Source organism: Schistocerca americana, chromosome 1 (genome assembly GCF_021461395.2).
Source record: "Schistocerca americana isolate TAMUIC-IGC-003095 chromosome 1, iqSchAmer2.1, whole genome shotgun sequence".
NCBI classification, from domain to species: Eukaryota; Metazoa; Arthropoda; class Insecta; order Orthoptera; family Acrididae; genus Schistocerca; species Schistocerca americana.
In genome coordinates, this window is record NC_060119.1 from 861,812,132 (window position 1) to 861,829,888 (window position 17,757).

The 17,757-nt window shown below is 41.3% G+C and overlaps 1 protein-coding gene across 1 annotated transcript in view; it reads left to right on the forward strand.

The window, feature by feature from the left end:
* The window catches only part of LOC124613751 (E3 ubiquitin-protein ligase TRIM37-like), a 297,453-nt gene extending 290,352 nt beyond the window's left edge, over window positions 1-7,101 (forward strand). The window contains exon 18 of the mRNA XM_047142470.1: window positions 6,669-7,101. Coding sequence (XP_046998426.1) covers window positions 6,669-6,702 — 34 coding nt within the window. The 3' untranslated portion in view covers window positions 6,703-7,101. The remainder of the gene's footprint in view (window positions 1-6,668) is intronic.
* The last annotated feature ends 10,656 nt before the right edge of the window (window positions 7,102-17,757 follow it).

The window sequence follows — 17,757 nt, forward strand, 5'->3', positions numbered from 1 at the left end:
GAGCCACACGGACAAGCAACAAAATTGCAAATGCAAGACATTTCCAGGCTACACATAATACAGTTGTTTTTAACACCTTCAGAAGGGTTATTACATGCACTGACAACACCAAAAATTTCTGGTCACAACATAGCAAAAACTCCAGCCAGGATGGTATGAAGACGTTTAAACCACCAACACCATTGAAGGAAAGCCAAGAAACAAAGGACTGAAAAAGAAATTGATTTCAAAGCTGTCTAACAATATTATGGTAATGTGAAAAGAGCCTGCCGTGGCAGCAGTGGACTGTAAAGTATGCTGAAGGGAAACAACATCCTATCCTTTAAGCTCTAAACTGTTGTATATTAGCAATGATGGCAGCTAGATAAGGAAGCAGATGTAAAAAAGGCTCATCAATAAATAGGTACCACTCCAGGTATAGTGGTAATGTTGCTCTGTCATATTGTGAATAGGCAGTATTCTTTGAGGATTATTCACTTCATTAAAACAGTTTGGCCATCCCATTACCATAAAAACATAATGAATATTTTGTCTTGCTCTTTGAGAAACATACTTGAGCATAGGCATTGTTGATATAAAATAAAATCTGTTGTTGCCGACTAAAGCTCATACCTACAGATAAATTGTTGAATTCTATAAAATGAATATTCTTAACATACTGGAAATAACTAGTTTTGCACTTCATGAATAAAGTAATCACTCTTCTTAAATAACAACACTCATATTGAAGGTAAAGATTTTCTGTATTCTCATTTTTAAACATAAGTCCCACTACTTCAGTTTTAAAATGCATTTAACATGCATTTTTACATGTTTTTTTCATATAACAATAATGCAGTCTAGTTTCATTTTATGGGGAACATAACTAGATTTTTCAGTAGTGATTGACAATGCCTTCTTTCTGGGACATGCACATGGATTCAGTGATACTCCCCAGCCTTTGACCCACTGCAAACAGCCACCAGTGTCTGTAATGTCAGCTGTTGAAGTGAGCAGCGCTGTACGGATTGCCAAAAGATGACATTTTCTCAGTATACTTAAAAATAAAATTAAAGAAAAAGGTGCAAGTTAATACTTCATATTAACAAACAACTCCATACATATCAAAATCCTTGTCTCAGTTGTGGTGGCAAGTCCTGTCAGAATGTAAATAAATTAGGAGTTAAGGAAACTATACACTGAACAGCAGAAGAGTTCAACATACACATACAAACGCATACACGCATCTTTGCATCTACATTGTGCCATCCAGACACGTAGTGCCAGGGTTGCAGTTTGGCAAGTAGACTGTATGGAGATTATGTTGGATGGGGTGGGTAGAGGGAGAAAGAGGCAGGAAGCAGGAGGAGGGGTTAGCGGTAGGTTGCTAGCATCTCAGAGGGAGGCAGCAAATGGGCAGGATCGGAATGTATGCGGAGGGGCTACCAGAGCCAGTGAGGTGCAGCGCATGGAGTGGGACAGGGTGGCAGTACATAGGGAGGAGAAACCATTGCTAGAGGGTACAGGGAAAGTGGATTTGTGGAGATTGAGGCTAGGATGACTGCTGGAGCGAAGGATGTGTTGCAGTGATGATCCCATGTAAGTATCTCAGAAAAGCTGGTGCCGAATGTAAGGGTCCGATGGCATAGGTTGTGAAACAGCCATTGAACTCGGGCACATTGTGTTCAGCAGTGTGTTGTGCCACAGGGTGGGAAACTTCATTGTTCCCCACACTTTGGCAGTGGCCATCCGATTTTCTGGACAGCCTTTTGATGGCTGTGCCCACATCAATCGCTGTGCAGTGATTGCAGCAGAGCTGAGGTATGGCTGCTTTCACTGGTGCCCCTTTGTCTGATGAGATAGGATAAGCCTTTGAGAGGACTAGGGTAGGATGTTCTGGATAGATCCTATAACACTCCCAACCCAATGTCCCAGGTGTCACATCTTTCTCTACCCAACAGTTTCCTCTCATTCTGCCCTACCATCCTCTTCCAATCCTCGTCATCTAATTGTGTGTCGCACTTCACTGGCTCTAGTATGTAATTGTCACATACTTAGCCCATGCCACTGCCATCCTTTCCTTCCACATTTCTATCCTGCTCACCTGTTGTCCGCACTCCATCTCCCCTCTGAGCCTGTCCCCAACCTCTCCTCCTGCTGCCCCCCACCCCCCACCCTCTTTCTCCCTCTATCCACACAACTCAACACAACCCCACTTCCAGTCCACTTACCAAACTTCAAGCCCAGGATTGTGTACTCAGCTGGCACAGAGTGTGAGTGTGTGTTTTGTATTCTAGCTTGACAAAGGAGTTATTATGAAAACTAGCAAAGTTTTCATTCTGTTTTGTGTGTGCTTCTCCACTACTCAACTCTTCTGCTGTTTGGCGACTGGTCTCCTTTAATCCTATGATATTAATGTTATTAACTTCATTTTATTTTCTTTCAAGTTTGTAAGTGTTGACTTCTGTATTTAGCCACATTAAGGAAAAAAATGTAGTGTAATGGGCATAAAACATTTCTGATGGACATTGTTCACATTATTATGGATTGTCCATTGTTCAGGATTTGTGTGTGAGGACTGTCTCTCTTGAACCACGAAAAGCCAGTGTGTTCACCTGTAGGAGACATCTTGAGGCATCAATACTATTTGTTTCTTGCCACCATAGAAAGGTTGACCACACTGGAGTGAGGGCAAAAGGTGGAGGGCTATATTCTGAAATGGCAATGCTCCCCACTGTGCCCCCCTTCTGCCCCCCCCCCCCCTTCCTGTTCCTGCTCTCTCTCTCTCTCTCTCTCTCTCTCTCTCTCTCTCTCTCTCTCACACACACACACACACACACACACACACAAACACCACTTGAGGAAAAGTAGCAGTGACATTTTAGGCCCATGTGGGATAGTGGTACTGGTTTTACCTGCCACTGCAGACATCCTCAGATAATGAGGATCTAAGTGTTCTTACCACACATCTGCCCCATCCATTTCCCCCTCGTGTATATCTAAATGTACATAATATGCCATGGGACCTAATCAGTATGTGCTGTCAGGGTTGAGCTGTTGAGATCTTTATACAGGCCTGCTTCAAAAACACAGGGCAGACCATGCATCAGCACTGCACTCATATGAGGTCTTCCTTTGCCATTGATTGCGTGTCTTCCACTTTTAGTGGACAATGGTTGACAATTCGCACTACAGTGACCAGTTCCTAATCTGGGTACACATCAAATACTAAATAGCACACAAAAGGAAGCTGTTAAAATGGTGTTTTGCAAAACTAACTGGGTGCTGTACAGCCAAGTGACTGTATTTGAACAGTGTCAGTGCCCACCAGTGAGAGTGAACCAGACTGTGAATGTGACACCCAGAGCAATTGCTGCAGCAATTCCAAAGGATTAGGAGGTATCATTTCACAGTTAACCCAACCTCGCTAGAGACAGCAATACAACAGGCTTCCCAACACGACTACTACCAGTTGGAGACAAAATATAGTCGTATATCTCCACCAACAGGAATGTCTTCCTAGCTGTATATAGTTCTTCTTCTCTTGATGATATTTTAGATTCTAAGCTGAATAAGGATGTCAAATTAAACACCTTTTAGCTGTCTAGTTTCCAAACTTATTTTATTTGGCTACCAGTTTTGGCCATTCACTACGCCATCTTCAGACCCCTGTTCGACATTTAGGAAGATTCCACCTCGGTTCTGGTCATAACAGGGCCCAGCAATACTGGTTTAATAGATTTCTGTTTGCTATAGCGATCACATCAACCAGCACCATCTGGTTGAAGTGATCGCTGTAGTAAACATAAATCTACTAATACAGTCTTGCTGGCCCCTGTTTTGACCAGAACCGAGGTGGAGTCTTCCTACACGTGTCAGGGGCCTGAAGATGGCGTAGTAAATTGCCAAAACTGGTAGCCAAATAAAATCAGTTTGGGAACTAGACTTCTTAAATGTGTTTGATTTGATGTTCCATAGCGAACAGCCGAGTCCTGCAACCGTCTCTGAAAAGGTGGACATGCAGAGATATAAGTTGAATAAGACCTATGAGACTGATCCGCCTAGATCAGTGTTACCCAAGGCAACAACTTAAAAATAAGCGTTATTGTCTTTGCCATCTTATATGAGTATAGTTTCACTATATTTTGCTCCTCCACTAACCATGCAATGTAACAGTTGCATCTAGTGTGGTAATTTTTGGGAGGTGTAGAATGTACGTGTGAGCTTCAAAACATCAGCAGAAAAAAAATATGTGGGTGGGCTTTCGCCATTCTTTGTGCATATTTAATCCACTTACATTGATATAATGGACACTGATCTAAATGTGAAAGAGTTTGTATGGTTTCTAGGCCAGACACCTTGTTACGGACCAACTTGTGTACCACAACTAAGGGATTTAAAAATAAGGTCCCTTATAGCATTTAACATCTTGCAGAAACTTAACCACAGGTCTGTATGTGCGTATGTATCCAGCCTTTGTGCTAAAGCTAGCAAACCACCATAATCCATCAGGTGAAAACTCTTCATGGTGCATCAAACGTATTGGTTCTTATCTGATATGCAGTGATAGATGTTCCATATCATTGAACACCATCCCATTGAAATGACACTTGCATATCACCCATGAGCAACGAAGATTTTGTTGATCCTAATCTGATCAAGTTTTTGCCCTGTTCGGAAATATCATTGATCGGGGCTGGTCCTCATACTTCGAAAGCATCATTTATTGAAACTTCCTGTGCACTTTCTTTTTAGCATCTGACTTGTTTAAATGATATTATTTTGTATATTTCATTTCTAGTGTATTTCATTTTATTTTGATAATACATTAATGTCAATAACAACAATACCTAGCTTTTTTCCCAAGTTGTGAAGAGCATAAGACCATCAGTCTAATTTCTCATGCAGCTAAAGTCTTGCTGAGAGTGTTGACAGAAGGCTATATGGCAAGCTGGATAGAGGGATTGCAGAGGAGCGGTTCAGATTTAGAAGAGGAAAAGGGACAAGAGATGCTATTGGCCTGTTAAGAACTATAGGGGAAAGATATATGGAAAAAGGTAGAGAAATCTTTGCTGTTTTTATAGATTTAGAAAAGGCTTTTGACAGAGTTCAGTGGAACAAGCTGACGGATATTGTGCAGAGGAAAGGAGTAGGTTGGAAAGAGGGACGACTGATACAGAATCTATATTTACACCAGAAAGTAAGGATAAAGATTGGAAATGAAATGTCAGAAGGAAATGAAATGTCAGAAGGAAGCAGCATTGGATGAGGTGTTAGACAAAGTTGTTGCCTTTCCCCACTGTTGTTTATGCATACCTTGAAGAGATTATTGTGAAAGGCTTAGATGGGAAAAGATGAATATGTATTGGCGGAAAGAGAATAGAATGTATAAGATTTGCTGATGACACGGTATAAGTGGCAGAAAGTGAACGGACAGTGAATAACATGCTGAAAGATCTGAATGGAGCTTGTGTGGAATATGGGATGCAAATAAACACAGGAAAAGCAAAGAGTATGATCATCAGTACAAGATGCAGACTGTCCAATACTAAAATTGGACAATCTACCATTAGCCAAGTAAATGCATTTAAATATCTTGGAAGCACAATAACTGAAGACTTTAAATGTCACCAGGAGGTGAAAATTCAAATTGCCATAGCGAAGGAGGCATTCAACAGAAGACCCTTGTGTGGCAAATTAGATAAAGGTCTAAGGAAAAGGCTTGGCAAATGTTTGTCTGGAGTGTGGCACTATATGGGGCAGAAACATGGATGCTGAGATGAGAGGATGGAAAAAGGTTAGAAGCATTTGTGATGTGGATGTGGAGGAGAATGGAGAGAATAAGCTGGACAGAAGAGTATTGGAAAGGGTTGGTGAGAGATGATGTCTGCTGAAGGTTGTAAGAGAAAGGAAAAAGAACTGGTTGGGACAATCATTGAGAAGGGAGTGCTTGCAAGCAGATGCTTTGGAAGGATGAGTTTGTGGGAGAAATATGAAAGGAAGAAAGAGATACAAGATGATAGATGACAGAAAGATAAGAGGAAATTATGCAGACCTGAAGAGGATGGCAGAAGACTGGACAGCCTTGGAGAACTACCATGTGAAAACCTGCCTTTTGGCAGAACACTGATGATGATTTCGCAAGTTGCTGTCATCGTATTTCCATAGTTTCTGTAGGTACAAAATTAAACATAATTTTTTTATAGTTTAAGAACCTGTCTTCTTTTGTTGTTATTTATATAACTTCGAATTTGTAATATAAACAAATGAATATTATCATTCAGTGTGGCCTCTGTCGACATAGTTAATTGATGGTAGCTTTTGTTGATGTCAAGAACTAAAATTTACTGTGACAGTGTAAGCTTTTCTGGAGTTTAGGCTGATATTTTGACATCAGTAACTGCACAAATCATGTGAGTTATGTTGTTCACATATAAATCAAAAGATTCCATTTAATAAATTACTTATCAAAGGGCTTTAGAAGTTAAATAACACTAGTAGATTGAAAATAATTGTGATACTGATGACTATAAAAATTATATACTAAACCTATGTAACGAATCAAATCCAAAAGGTATTTTTTGCTGTGTAGCCCACTAATGAATTGATGCATACATTTGAGATTATTATAATGTTTTAATGAGATACTTACATTTTGTCGTTAATGTTTAAATATGCTTATATTTCAGGTGTTTGAATGACAAATGTCCGGGAGATCAATAAGAAACAAGAATATTGAAGAATGGTCATTTGAAATGTCCTAGTGTAACACGTTTTGACTACAAGCTTTCCAAATTTCTGGAAGCCTGCGGCATATTATTGTCTTATGTAAGAGCCATACTTCCTTTTCATCCCCTCTTCCCTTGACTACCCCCCCCCCCTCCCCCACTTTGACTCCATCTCCCTTTCACTTAATGTCTCACTCCTCTTCCTGGAATCAACACACACACACACACACACACACACACACACACACACACACAGCACTTTTCCTTTGGTGATTTTTCCACTGTGAGTAATTCTGTGATAGTGATGGAAAATGTATTAATTTATTGTTCTTTTTTATATAAATCAAGTGTAGAACATTATTTCACTTGAATATTTAATAAATAATATTTTTAATTGGTGTATGGTCAATAAGACAGCTGCTAGTAGTTTTTTAAGTCCAAATTTAAATCCTGAAGGTTATCAAAGATTATGAACTCATCACAGTTGGGATGATGGGACTGAGGTGGCAAATTGATGTGTTCCCATGCTCTTAATTCAGCAATGACTTCTAAAAAGCGTTTCCTACGTATTTTTTTATATTTTCTCTTTCTCTGCTAGCTGTTATAAAATAAGTTAAAAATTATACCATTCTTTCAGCCTTTAGGGCTCAGAGCTTTAACATGAATGAGAATGCTGCTCACACTATTCAACAATGTGCATTTAAATGACCACATCATCAGAATTAGTGACACATACATGTAATGTGTGGCCTTCTTTTTGGCACTGATGTCAGCATTGTAAGAACTTCGCAAAACACCTTTGAAGGCATGGGTAACCATCTTCATTAACGAGCACTCAGCTGCTGCCAGCAACTTGTAAAGATTGATCAAAGCTGGGTTCGAGATGCATACATAATGCTCCATGGCATCACAAGAGTGCTTAATAGGACTGAGGTATGTGAATTGAGGGACATGCAAGCCCCTTTGTATGTGGAGTTTTCCTCAAACCATTCAGACACAGCCTGGGAACAAAGAGGTGGTAAATTACATTGCTGAAGATGTATGTTGCCTGTGAGCTTCCAAAGTTGCAGGATTGTCACAGATTCTGGAAATCAGGGAATATCTGAGAATTTCAAACATATCAGGGAAATCTGGGAGAAAAAAATCACTGGAAAAATCTTGTTTTCATCTCAGTATATGAAATAGTTTACTGAGATGTCAAGCATCATTGCTGGTTGGGCACAACTGAGTACGTGTTCCACTTCCCTACTCCCTTATTTCTACTGCGTCTCCCCTTCCTACCACTCCTTCAGCTTGCAGTCAGTGCTGCCACCACTTTTTGCCGCTAGCCAAGCAGCTGCCGACTAGAGGCAGGGAGGCGTGAGGAGTGGTTTGTTTGGGTTTGATTCTCAGAGGCTGTAGACACAGTGACTGGAGATGGCAGTCATGTGTGCATGGGTTGTGTCTGAGTGAAGGTGTGAATATGTGTGAGCGCTTGTTTTCTGATAGAGGCTATGGCCGAAAATTTAGTTGTCAGAGTGTGTGATGGTCTTTCTTGTGTGCCTGTTGGTGGCTCACTGATCTTCTTTACGATGAGTTGCTACCTATCCTCATAATTATTGAGTCTCAGAGTATTCACACAAGTTAGCTGTTGCACAGATTGGTCACCAACATGCTGTGGGACTCATGGATAGCTGACCGCATGAGTGGATTTTCGGGATGGACCAAAACTGCAGACCATTTCTCCAGGTATCTAATGAATCGAGCCTGCCATCTGGAAGCCTGTCATTTCCCACTAATGTGCAGCCCTGCCTGTTGGATCTAGTCTCACTGATCTACCTGCAGTCCAGGTCTGTCTGTCTGTCTGTCTGTGGTTCTAACAGTTTCGGCGACAAGAGAAGCGGTGCAAAACTGGATTGCGCACTTTCCTTTTTTTCGTATTACAATTGACTTACTTGAAACGTTCAACTCTCTGGATACGCAGCTGTGTCGATCTCCACATTTCTTCTCCGAAGAAATAATGCCAGTTAGAGGGATTTAAAAAAAAAAAAAAAAAAAAAAAAAAAAGAACTCTCTGCCCCTCTGCTCTTGAAATAACTAGGTACTCTCATAATACTTTCAGTTCAGTTCTGGTATATTTCCATTTCCACAAGTCTCACATAAGTATACAAATTCTTGCAAGTCTATTGCGTCTTTAATGTTAAGATTCAATTAAGTATGTATACAATGTCGTGAGTTTAATAACCACCAGAAATTCAAAGACAGTTCTTGCTTCTAGCATGTCTAACATCCGAATTAAAAGTCTCTGGTTAAATCATATTTCATTTGTTCATAACAATTACAATCATTACACCGTCAAAGAATAATGCGTCCTTTCTCCTGTACATCACATACAGCTTCTATGGCGCGAGTGGCAAACTCTTGTCTGCACCGATTGACCGCCACGATTGCAGTATTCTCCCGATTCACGTCCATCTGCACACACAAAAACTGGTTGCGCGGTATAGACAAATCTCCACTGTCCCACACTCATACTTAAAATATCGAGTGTTCGAGATGGTGGAAGACCCAATGTCTCTAGAATTTACCCTGAAATTCTCGAGACACTACATATCCCTCCCCTTAGCTCAAACACACGATATTTTATACATATTCATTATGTACATTAATATCTCCCATAACACTAATTCACATTTTAATCAGTATACATTATATTTCTTCTAGTAATCGTGTACTTAATATCTAGCTCTTCTTTCTTCATTTTGATAATAACTATCTGATCATTTCACCTACTATTGGAGTTAGTACTTTTATATCTAGGAATCATGTGGACAACATTCTTGATTTCCAATCACAAACTCCAGATGTCATAGACACTTAATTATGTCATTCTTTACTCTACTTCTCTGCAATGTTTTTTCTTTAGTACTTATTTGTTTCATTAACTATTGTAGCTTTTAGTCTGGAGGAACTCTGGGAAAATGAAAATGTTCTTTCTGACACTCATAAACATAAAACATAACAATGTTAGTGGAACAGAGAATCCAAACTTACCAGAGTAATCTCTACAAAATTTTGTGACTTTTGTCACACTACTGTCCTTTCCCCTATAGGAACAGTACCTATACCTTATCTATGGGTTGATCCTATGAGTACCATTTCTCCTTCTGTTTTGGCAGGTATGCCCCTTTTTAATTCCTATTTTCCTATGGTACAGGTCAATCCCCTTCTTAGTGCCCCTGTCCGCACAGTATAGGCCAGCCTTTCTTAGGTCTGCCTACCTGACCTTTTACATCCAATACATTCTGGGTGCACTCTCCTTATCCTTCCTGTGTAGGCTTCATGCTTCATTACCGTAGTATACATCTTTATGTACACTATAATTAAATATTGTCGGGAAACTAAATCTGTTTCACACTTACCACTCATTTCTTAATACTTCATTTAATCCCTTAGAGTCCTCCATTATGCTTCCAATATGCACCACATGTATATTATTCAATATATCATACATTTACTTATGCTATACTTGTCCCACTATCCTACAAATCGCCAGAACAAATGTTCGACTGACATTCCCGAATAAACTGTCAAAATTAGTTCCTCCCTGGCTTATGCTCATTAGTTCGTCGTTGGCTTATACTCATTAAATCTTCCGTGGCTTATGCTCTCCTTAATTACTCACACATTTTCTTCTTATGTATTTACTCACACTTCCTTCTTATGTATCCCTGATGTGGAATTATTGTAGTTTTTATATCCTTATGTACATATGTGATACAGAATCGTCATTGTTCTTATACATATATTTCCTATACATACATATTAATAAATATGTACATGATAGTTTTCTCAAGTGACTAGGCGATGTAGAACCGTCACAATAAACAGCCGTGTGCATATTCCTCTACGTGCACATTCTTTCCCCCTACAACATTTGACGGTTCTTACGTCATTTTTATCTGTACTTCCTTTGTTTGTGTCTTTGTGTTTTGTTGTGTGTATGCGTAAGTGTGTCTGTGTATCCTGATTCTTCGGCCTACTTATATGAAATAAGTTGAAGGTTATTGGAAACCATGGAAAATAAGGAGGACTTCAGTGATTGGAGTATATGAATATGTAAAGAGGGAGTGATAGACTGGTACTCAGATGAGAAGTAAGAAAGGAAAAAGTAGAAATGGTTGCCAAGATCAAAGAAGAGAAAGAAGACAGTCCTAAAGGCAGGAAACCCTTCCCACCGCCCTTCCCCAGGATCCCTACTTCGCCGGTACTTGAGTGAGAAGCTGGAGGACGTATGGTGTTAAACGTCTCCTACAGATCGGACATTCTCACCTTCACATTTGAAGTCCCTGAAGAAAAATCTTAGCTACCCCTATGGAACGGCAAATGGTGAAGAATCAGTCACACTTGTCTGCGAGGATTGTCTGAAAGGTGTGTGTGTGTGTGTGTGTGTGTGTGTGTGTGTGTGTGTGGCAAATGGTGAAGAATCAGTCACACTTGTCTGCGAGGATTGTCTGAAAGGTGTGTGTGTGTGTGTGTGTGTGTGTGTGTGTGTGTGTGTGTGTTTAGTGGTAGTCGTACTTACACTACCCATCCTTTCCAAAATTAATACAAATCCTCCCATTTACATCACATCTCATAAAAGGTATAAAATATTGTATAAAAATAGAAAATTATAGACTACAATGAAATAGTTGTTTAGTTAATCACTTTGCACTATATTTTATAAACACATAAAATACTCTGTTTAGATTATGTCATCTAGACATCACTCGGTTTAAATAGTGTCATCATATTATACCTTTCACTCAAATAATATTTTATGCGCTTCATTTCATGTCTAGAGATCACTGGTCATCTGTGATTCTCTTAAATTTTCTACTTTACCGTCATATCCAGTTTCCTACGTAATAAAATTATAGGGTAGTTTAAGATTTGAAGGGAATTTGGTGCAGGAAAAAATAGCACAGAAGAAACACCAAAAACAACTAGGGATCTGATGATTGTCGCTCCGCCCGTTAACACAGGATGTTAACGTCCCTGGGAGATAGATGTGACTCCGCCTGGATCCCATGGATCTGACATTAACCAATACTTCCCGTTAAATTTTGTGTGAAAGCCTCCCCACAACAAAACAATTACCACCTTACCAGGAAACACAACATTAAGTAACATTATGCTATTTTCTACTCTGTCATGGACAAGTTTGAATTCTTCACACAAGTTGTCTATAACATTGCTATTATCATTAAGTTTGGAAAAAACAACAGTCGAAACGTTTCCAGAGATTATCCTCACGGCAACTTTTCGAACGATTATTTCCTCTACCTGTTCCTCCAGATTACTTATATTTATTAAGTCTGAAGTGACTAGTTTCTTCTTCAAGTCGCGTTCCACATTATCTACTCAAGTGTTAACACCTGCAATTTGCAATTGGACTACATGAATCAGCTTATCCTGTTTCTCAACACTTTCCTTTAAAGTGTGTAGTCTTTGTTTTACAGCATCAAATGTAACATTGCATATGCTTTGAAATTATCCTAATTTTTCACTAAATTCAGATTCTACATTACTACATTCATGTTCAATATCAAATTCCAGTTTTTTAGCTAAGTCTTGAAATTGGTTACTTTGTGTCTGACCAAGTCAGTGAACAGTTCGTTTACATGGTTACTCAGGGAATTACTTAAATCATTCTTCAAATCTAATTGTAAACTCTCCACTTGATCATTCAAGGCATTGAACTTGGCATTTAAAACCTCACCCTGCGCTTCTAGTTTTTCACTTAAAGTAGCATTTAGTTCCTTTCTTATAGAAGTATTTTGAGCAGTAAATTCTTTACTTTGTGCATCAAATCTAGAATTTAATTGTAAACTCTGAGCTTCCAGATTTTTACGTTAAGTAGTAATTTGAGCGTTTACAGCTGCTGAATCTGCCTGCTGGGCTTTAATTAAATTCACTATTTCAGGCCAGTCTGGCATTTCCATAGTCACTTTAATAGCTGTGGTGGTTATGCTAGTTGCTGTTCTTGATCCATATTCTTTATACTTTTATATCTAGTGATCATTAAAAAAAAATTCCCCTCTGAGTATAATAACTATACTAAGTCTATTATTGAACAATGTCCTTAACTTCACTTTCAAATAATTATAGTCTTTTGCTCACCCAGCGTAGAGTCTTAGGCTGCCTCGATGAGCAGGTGTGAAATTGGTGCCAGTGAACAGCACGGGTGCTGGCAGCGTCGAAGGTTAGTTTGAGCAGCAGTTGGCGCCGTTGGCGTCAGTTGCTGGTTACTGCATCCACGCCCCCGCAATGTGTATGAGGGCTGCTTACTCTCCGCACTGGATCCTCGTCATCAAATAGGTTTCGTCGTAACTCTTCTTAGTCTAAATTGTTGAGATTCCTTACATCCTCTTTTGTCTGGTATTCATCAACTTTCACACTTTTTGCCGTTTATGCAGAATCCAACTCTGTGAAACAATTTGTTTGTCTTGTTACTATTGGTTGCTATGGCAACTCACAATATTTTATCATCTTGATTTCATTTTAAAATTCCTCTTTCTTCGAGTCCTGGTCACATCGGTCGCCATGTTCTAACGGTTTGGCGACAGAACGTGTAAAGTTTGGCTTGTCGTCCTTGTTAAATAAGTAGGCAATTCATGATGTATTAATACACCATAAAATTATCTTCTTAGACATAAATATCTCCATCTTCTTGTATTTCACTCGTACTTCGAGCTTTAGAAACACACTTAATTAACATTTACAAACAAGTTTGGTTTTAGAACCACTTGGAAATTCAAAGAACAGCTCTTGCTTCTAGCAAGTCTAACACCTGAATTAAAAGTCTCTTGTCAAATCACATTTCATTTGTTCATAACGATTACAATCATTATAATGTCAAAGAATAATGTGTGCTTGCTCCTTGTAAGTCACATACAGCTTCTATGGCGTGAGCGCAAACACTAGTCTGCGCTGATCAACTGCCACGATTGCAGTATTCTCCCAATACACATCCATCCTGCACACACAAAAACTGTTGACGCAATAGGCACATCTCCACTCTGCCACTCTCATACTTAAAATATCGAGTGTTCGAGACGGTGGAAGACCGAGTGTCTCTCGAATTTACTCCAAAATTCTCGAGGCACTTCATGGTGTATTGCAGCAGATTTTTATGGTTTATCCATGGACCCAGGACTCCGGTGCTCCTCAGCAGGCCAGAGGCCACGGGCGATGGATTTCAGGAATTACAACTGTCTCACTGCAAATACATTGTACAGTATGGTGTTGTAGAGACATTTTATTTATTCTAGCACATTTTGGCACTTTGAAAGTAGTTTATATATTAGAAAGTATCAGCAATAAGAAGAAGAAAATTGTGGCAGTTGCCTGCGGTTTGTACGCTATGTACTCTTATATTCCTCAAAAGAAAAATTACTCAATGCCTGTAGAATCAAACAATGGAAAATCCAGGATGGAATCTAACAATATTATGAGAAGGAAAGTTACTACTCACAAAATAGCAGAGATGCTGAGATGCAGATAGGCACAACAAAAAGACTCTCACAATTATAGCTTTCGGCTATTATGGCCTTTGTCAACAATACACACACACACACACACACACACACACCAGGGGGTCCACAACTCTTTTGTTGATACGTGCGTAGCGAGCACAGGACCCCGAGCTAGTGTGGCCCTCCTTCCTTTCTGGGCTGCATACCTCCTTTTCCGCATCCTTCCCCATCTCCCCCCCCCCCCCCCTCTCCGCCTCTTCCCTTCCTTTTCTTCCCCTCTGGGAGTATGTTTAGTGCCTACATCTGGAGGATGACACTCGAAACTGTAAAACAGTCTCTTCTTTGCTTTCTCTGCTGGCAAGTCTTTGTCCTTCCTTTGTCCTCTTTTCCTTCCCTCTTCTCTTTACCATTTTCTCCACTGCGGCGTTTGAGACCTCTCTTCTTTCCTTTCCTTTAGCCGGTGATGGGGTAACGCGTAATTCCCCGCCCCGGGTAGACAGGTAGGACATTTATGTACTCCCTGGTAACGGCCAGGCCCAGGGAGGGGTGATTACTCAAGCTGATACCTTCCGAAAGTGCTGATTGGTCCCTCCGTCCATTTCTCGGGTGGTGTGACCTGATGTGTGAACAATCACCTAAGGCGGGAGTGCCCACAGAGAGGGACCTCACAAGGAAGGAGCACGCCATCGGAGACACGTAATGATGGGGGATACTTCCGCAATGGTTTCCTCATCATCTACTATGTCTGCTCACAAGTGAAAGTTCAATGAGTCTCAGCCACGGACAATTCTTCCATTGTTGCCACAGTTCCTTGTTGTTTCTTGGTCGGCCGAAGGTCAAGACTTCCCACAGTCAACCCTTTCATTATTCAGAAAGGTCCTGTAAAGTCTTGTTCCCGATTACAAAATGGCACCTTGTTGTTAGAAACAGTCAGTGCCCTCCAGGCCCAAAAACTGCTGTGTACTTCACTGCAACACACCTTCCCTGTCCGGGTGGAAGTGCACCGCACTTTAAATTCATCACGTGGGGTCGTTTATACACGCTCCCTCGACGGATTGTCCGACGAGGAAATTCAAAACTACCTGTCTCACCAGGGCGTAACGGCTGTTCATCGAGTCATGAAAAGGGTTGGCAAGAACATCGTTCCAACCCGTACTGTCTTCTTGACATTTGACAGAGTTCAACTTCCATCAAACATAAAAGTGGGCTATGAGATAATTTCCGTTCGCCCTTACATCCCAAACCCTACGCGCTGCTATCGGTGTCAGCAGTTCAATCATACCAGCCAGTCTTTCCAATCCGGCCAAATGCGTTACGTGTGGCAAGGATGCCCATGAGGGTGCTTGTCCACTTCCATCCCCTCATTGCATCAACTGTATGGGTGACCACGCTGCTTCCTCTAGAGATTGCTCCATTTTTAAAGACGAACAGCTCATTCAGGAAATCAGAGTGAAGGAAAAGGTGTCGACCTTTGCTGCTCAAAAGTTATTCACCAGTCGAAAGCCCACTGTGCCTCAATCAGGTGAATACAGCACTGTCCTTGCCTCTCCTCAGCCAACAAAGGAGACAGCCATGCAGACTTGTTATCTCACCTTTAGTGCCACAGTCGTCAGATCGGCCAGTGCAAAGATCGCCCGTTCAACCTCCCCACTCTCACCTGTTCAGTCTGTGGCTCACCCTTCATCGGGTTTTGCTAAATCACAAGCCCCAAAATTGGACACCCGGACTTCCAAAAAAGAGCCTACTCGTGAAGATTTTTTACGTACCTCGATTTCACCACCATTGATTCCTGTTTCATCTCAACGTCTTGTTTCCAAGAAGGCTAATAAGAAACCCAGTTCCTCTCCTTCTCCGCCATGGCGTGTCTCATCTACAGCACCATCTAGCAGTAACCGCCTTCGGCCATCTTCTGTGTCACCGAGGTCGATCAACCAGCCTATCGCTGGTGGCAGGAGCTGCTCCCGAACAACCTATGGATCAGGATCTTCTGCCTTCAGCTGAATGCCGTTCCACGCTGTCAGTCGCCAGCTCTGAGCAGTCGTTGAGTTGAGGGCAACCTTGGTCACATTCTTCCCTTTTCTGTCCACCCTATGTCCATTATCCATTGGAATATCTGCGGCATTCGAGCCAGTCAGGATGAATTGTCGATCCTCTTACGATCCTACTCGCCGGTCATCTTCTGTCTTAGTGACCACTTTCCATGTGTCCTTAGATTGCAGCCACAACTGCCATATATGCGCCCGAGATGCTGGAAGTTTGCCCAAGCCGACTGGACACTTTTTTCGTCCCTGGCGACATTCGATGACTGTCACTTTCCTAGTGTCGACGATGAGGTCACTCATATTACAGAAGTTATTCTTACAGCTGCGAAACGTTCAATAGCTCGCACCTCCGATTTGCCCCGGCGCCCCCCAGTTCTTTGGTGGAACAAGGCATGCTGTGACACAATATGTGAGCAGTGACGTGCTTTTCACGTTTTCTGGCACCATCCTACTTTGGCCAACTGTATCCGCTATAAGCGGTTCCGTGCGCGATGCCGTCGTGTCATCCGTGATAGCAAGAAGGCAAGCCGGGACTTCTTTACTAGCTCATTTAACACCTTCACTCCCTCCTTGGAAGTTTGGAGTCGGATTCGATGGTTATCTGGCGCGCCTAGTTTCTCCCCGGTCTTTGGGCTCACTGTCGCGCATGATACATTAGTGGATCCTGTCGCACTTTCTAACTCATTGGGTCAACACTTTGGTGAGATTTCGAGCTTTTCAAATTACCTGCCAGCTTTTCTCCCGAAGAAACGTGCAGCGGAAGTGCGTACTTTTGCTTTCTCCTCTCTAAATCGCGAAAGCTATAATACTGTTTTCTCCATGCGCCAACTCCAACACGCACTCTCTTCTTCTCGCTCTTCCGCCACAGGAATGGATGGTATCCACATCCAACTGTTGCTGCGTTTATCATACCATAGTCTGTGTTGGCTCCTTTGCCTTTACAATCGAATTTGGACTGACAGTACTTTTTATAGAAGATGGTGGGAAGCTATCGTCATTCCTGTTCCGAAACCTGGAAAGGACAAACATCTCCCCTCCAGCTATCGCCCCATTTCTCTCACGGTAGTGTATGTAAGGTTTTGGAGCATATGGTGAATTGCCGTTTAGCTTGGTGGCTGGAGTCCCGCAGTCTTTTAACACCTGCCCAATGCGGCTTCCGAAGCATCGTTCTGCAGTTGACCATCTTGTTGCTCTCTCCACTTATATCATGAACAATTTTCTCAGGAAACGCCAAACAGTAGCAATATTTTTTTATCTGGAGAAAGCGTACAATACCTATTGGAGGACAGGCATCCTCCGCACACTATTCTCTTGGGGCCTTCGAGGTCTGCTGCCCCTTTTTCTTCGTGAATTTATGGCAGAGCACAGATTTAAAGTGCGGGTGAACACTACTTTCTCCCAAGAAAACGTGGTACCCCAGGGCTCCGTGCTAAGTGTTGTACTGTTTGCCATTGCCATAAATCCAATTATGGATTGTCTCATTCCTGATGTCTCGGGCTCCCTCGTTGT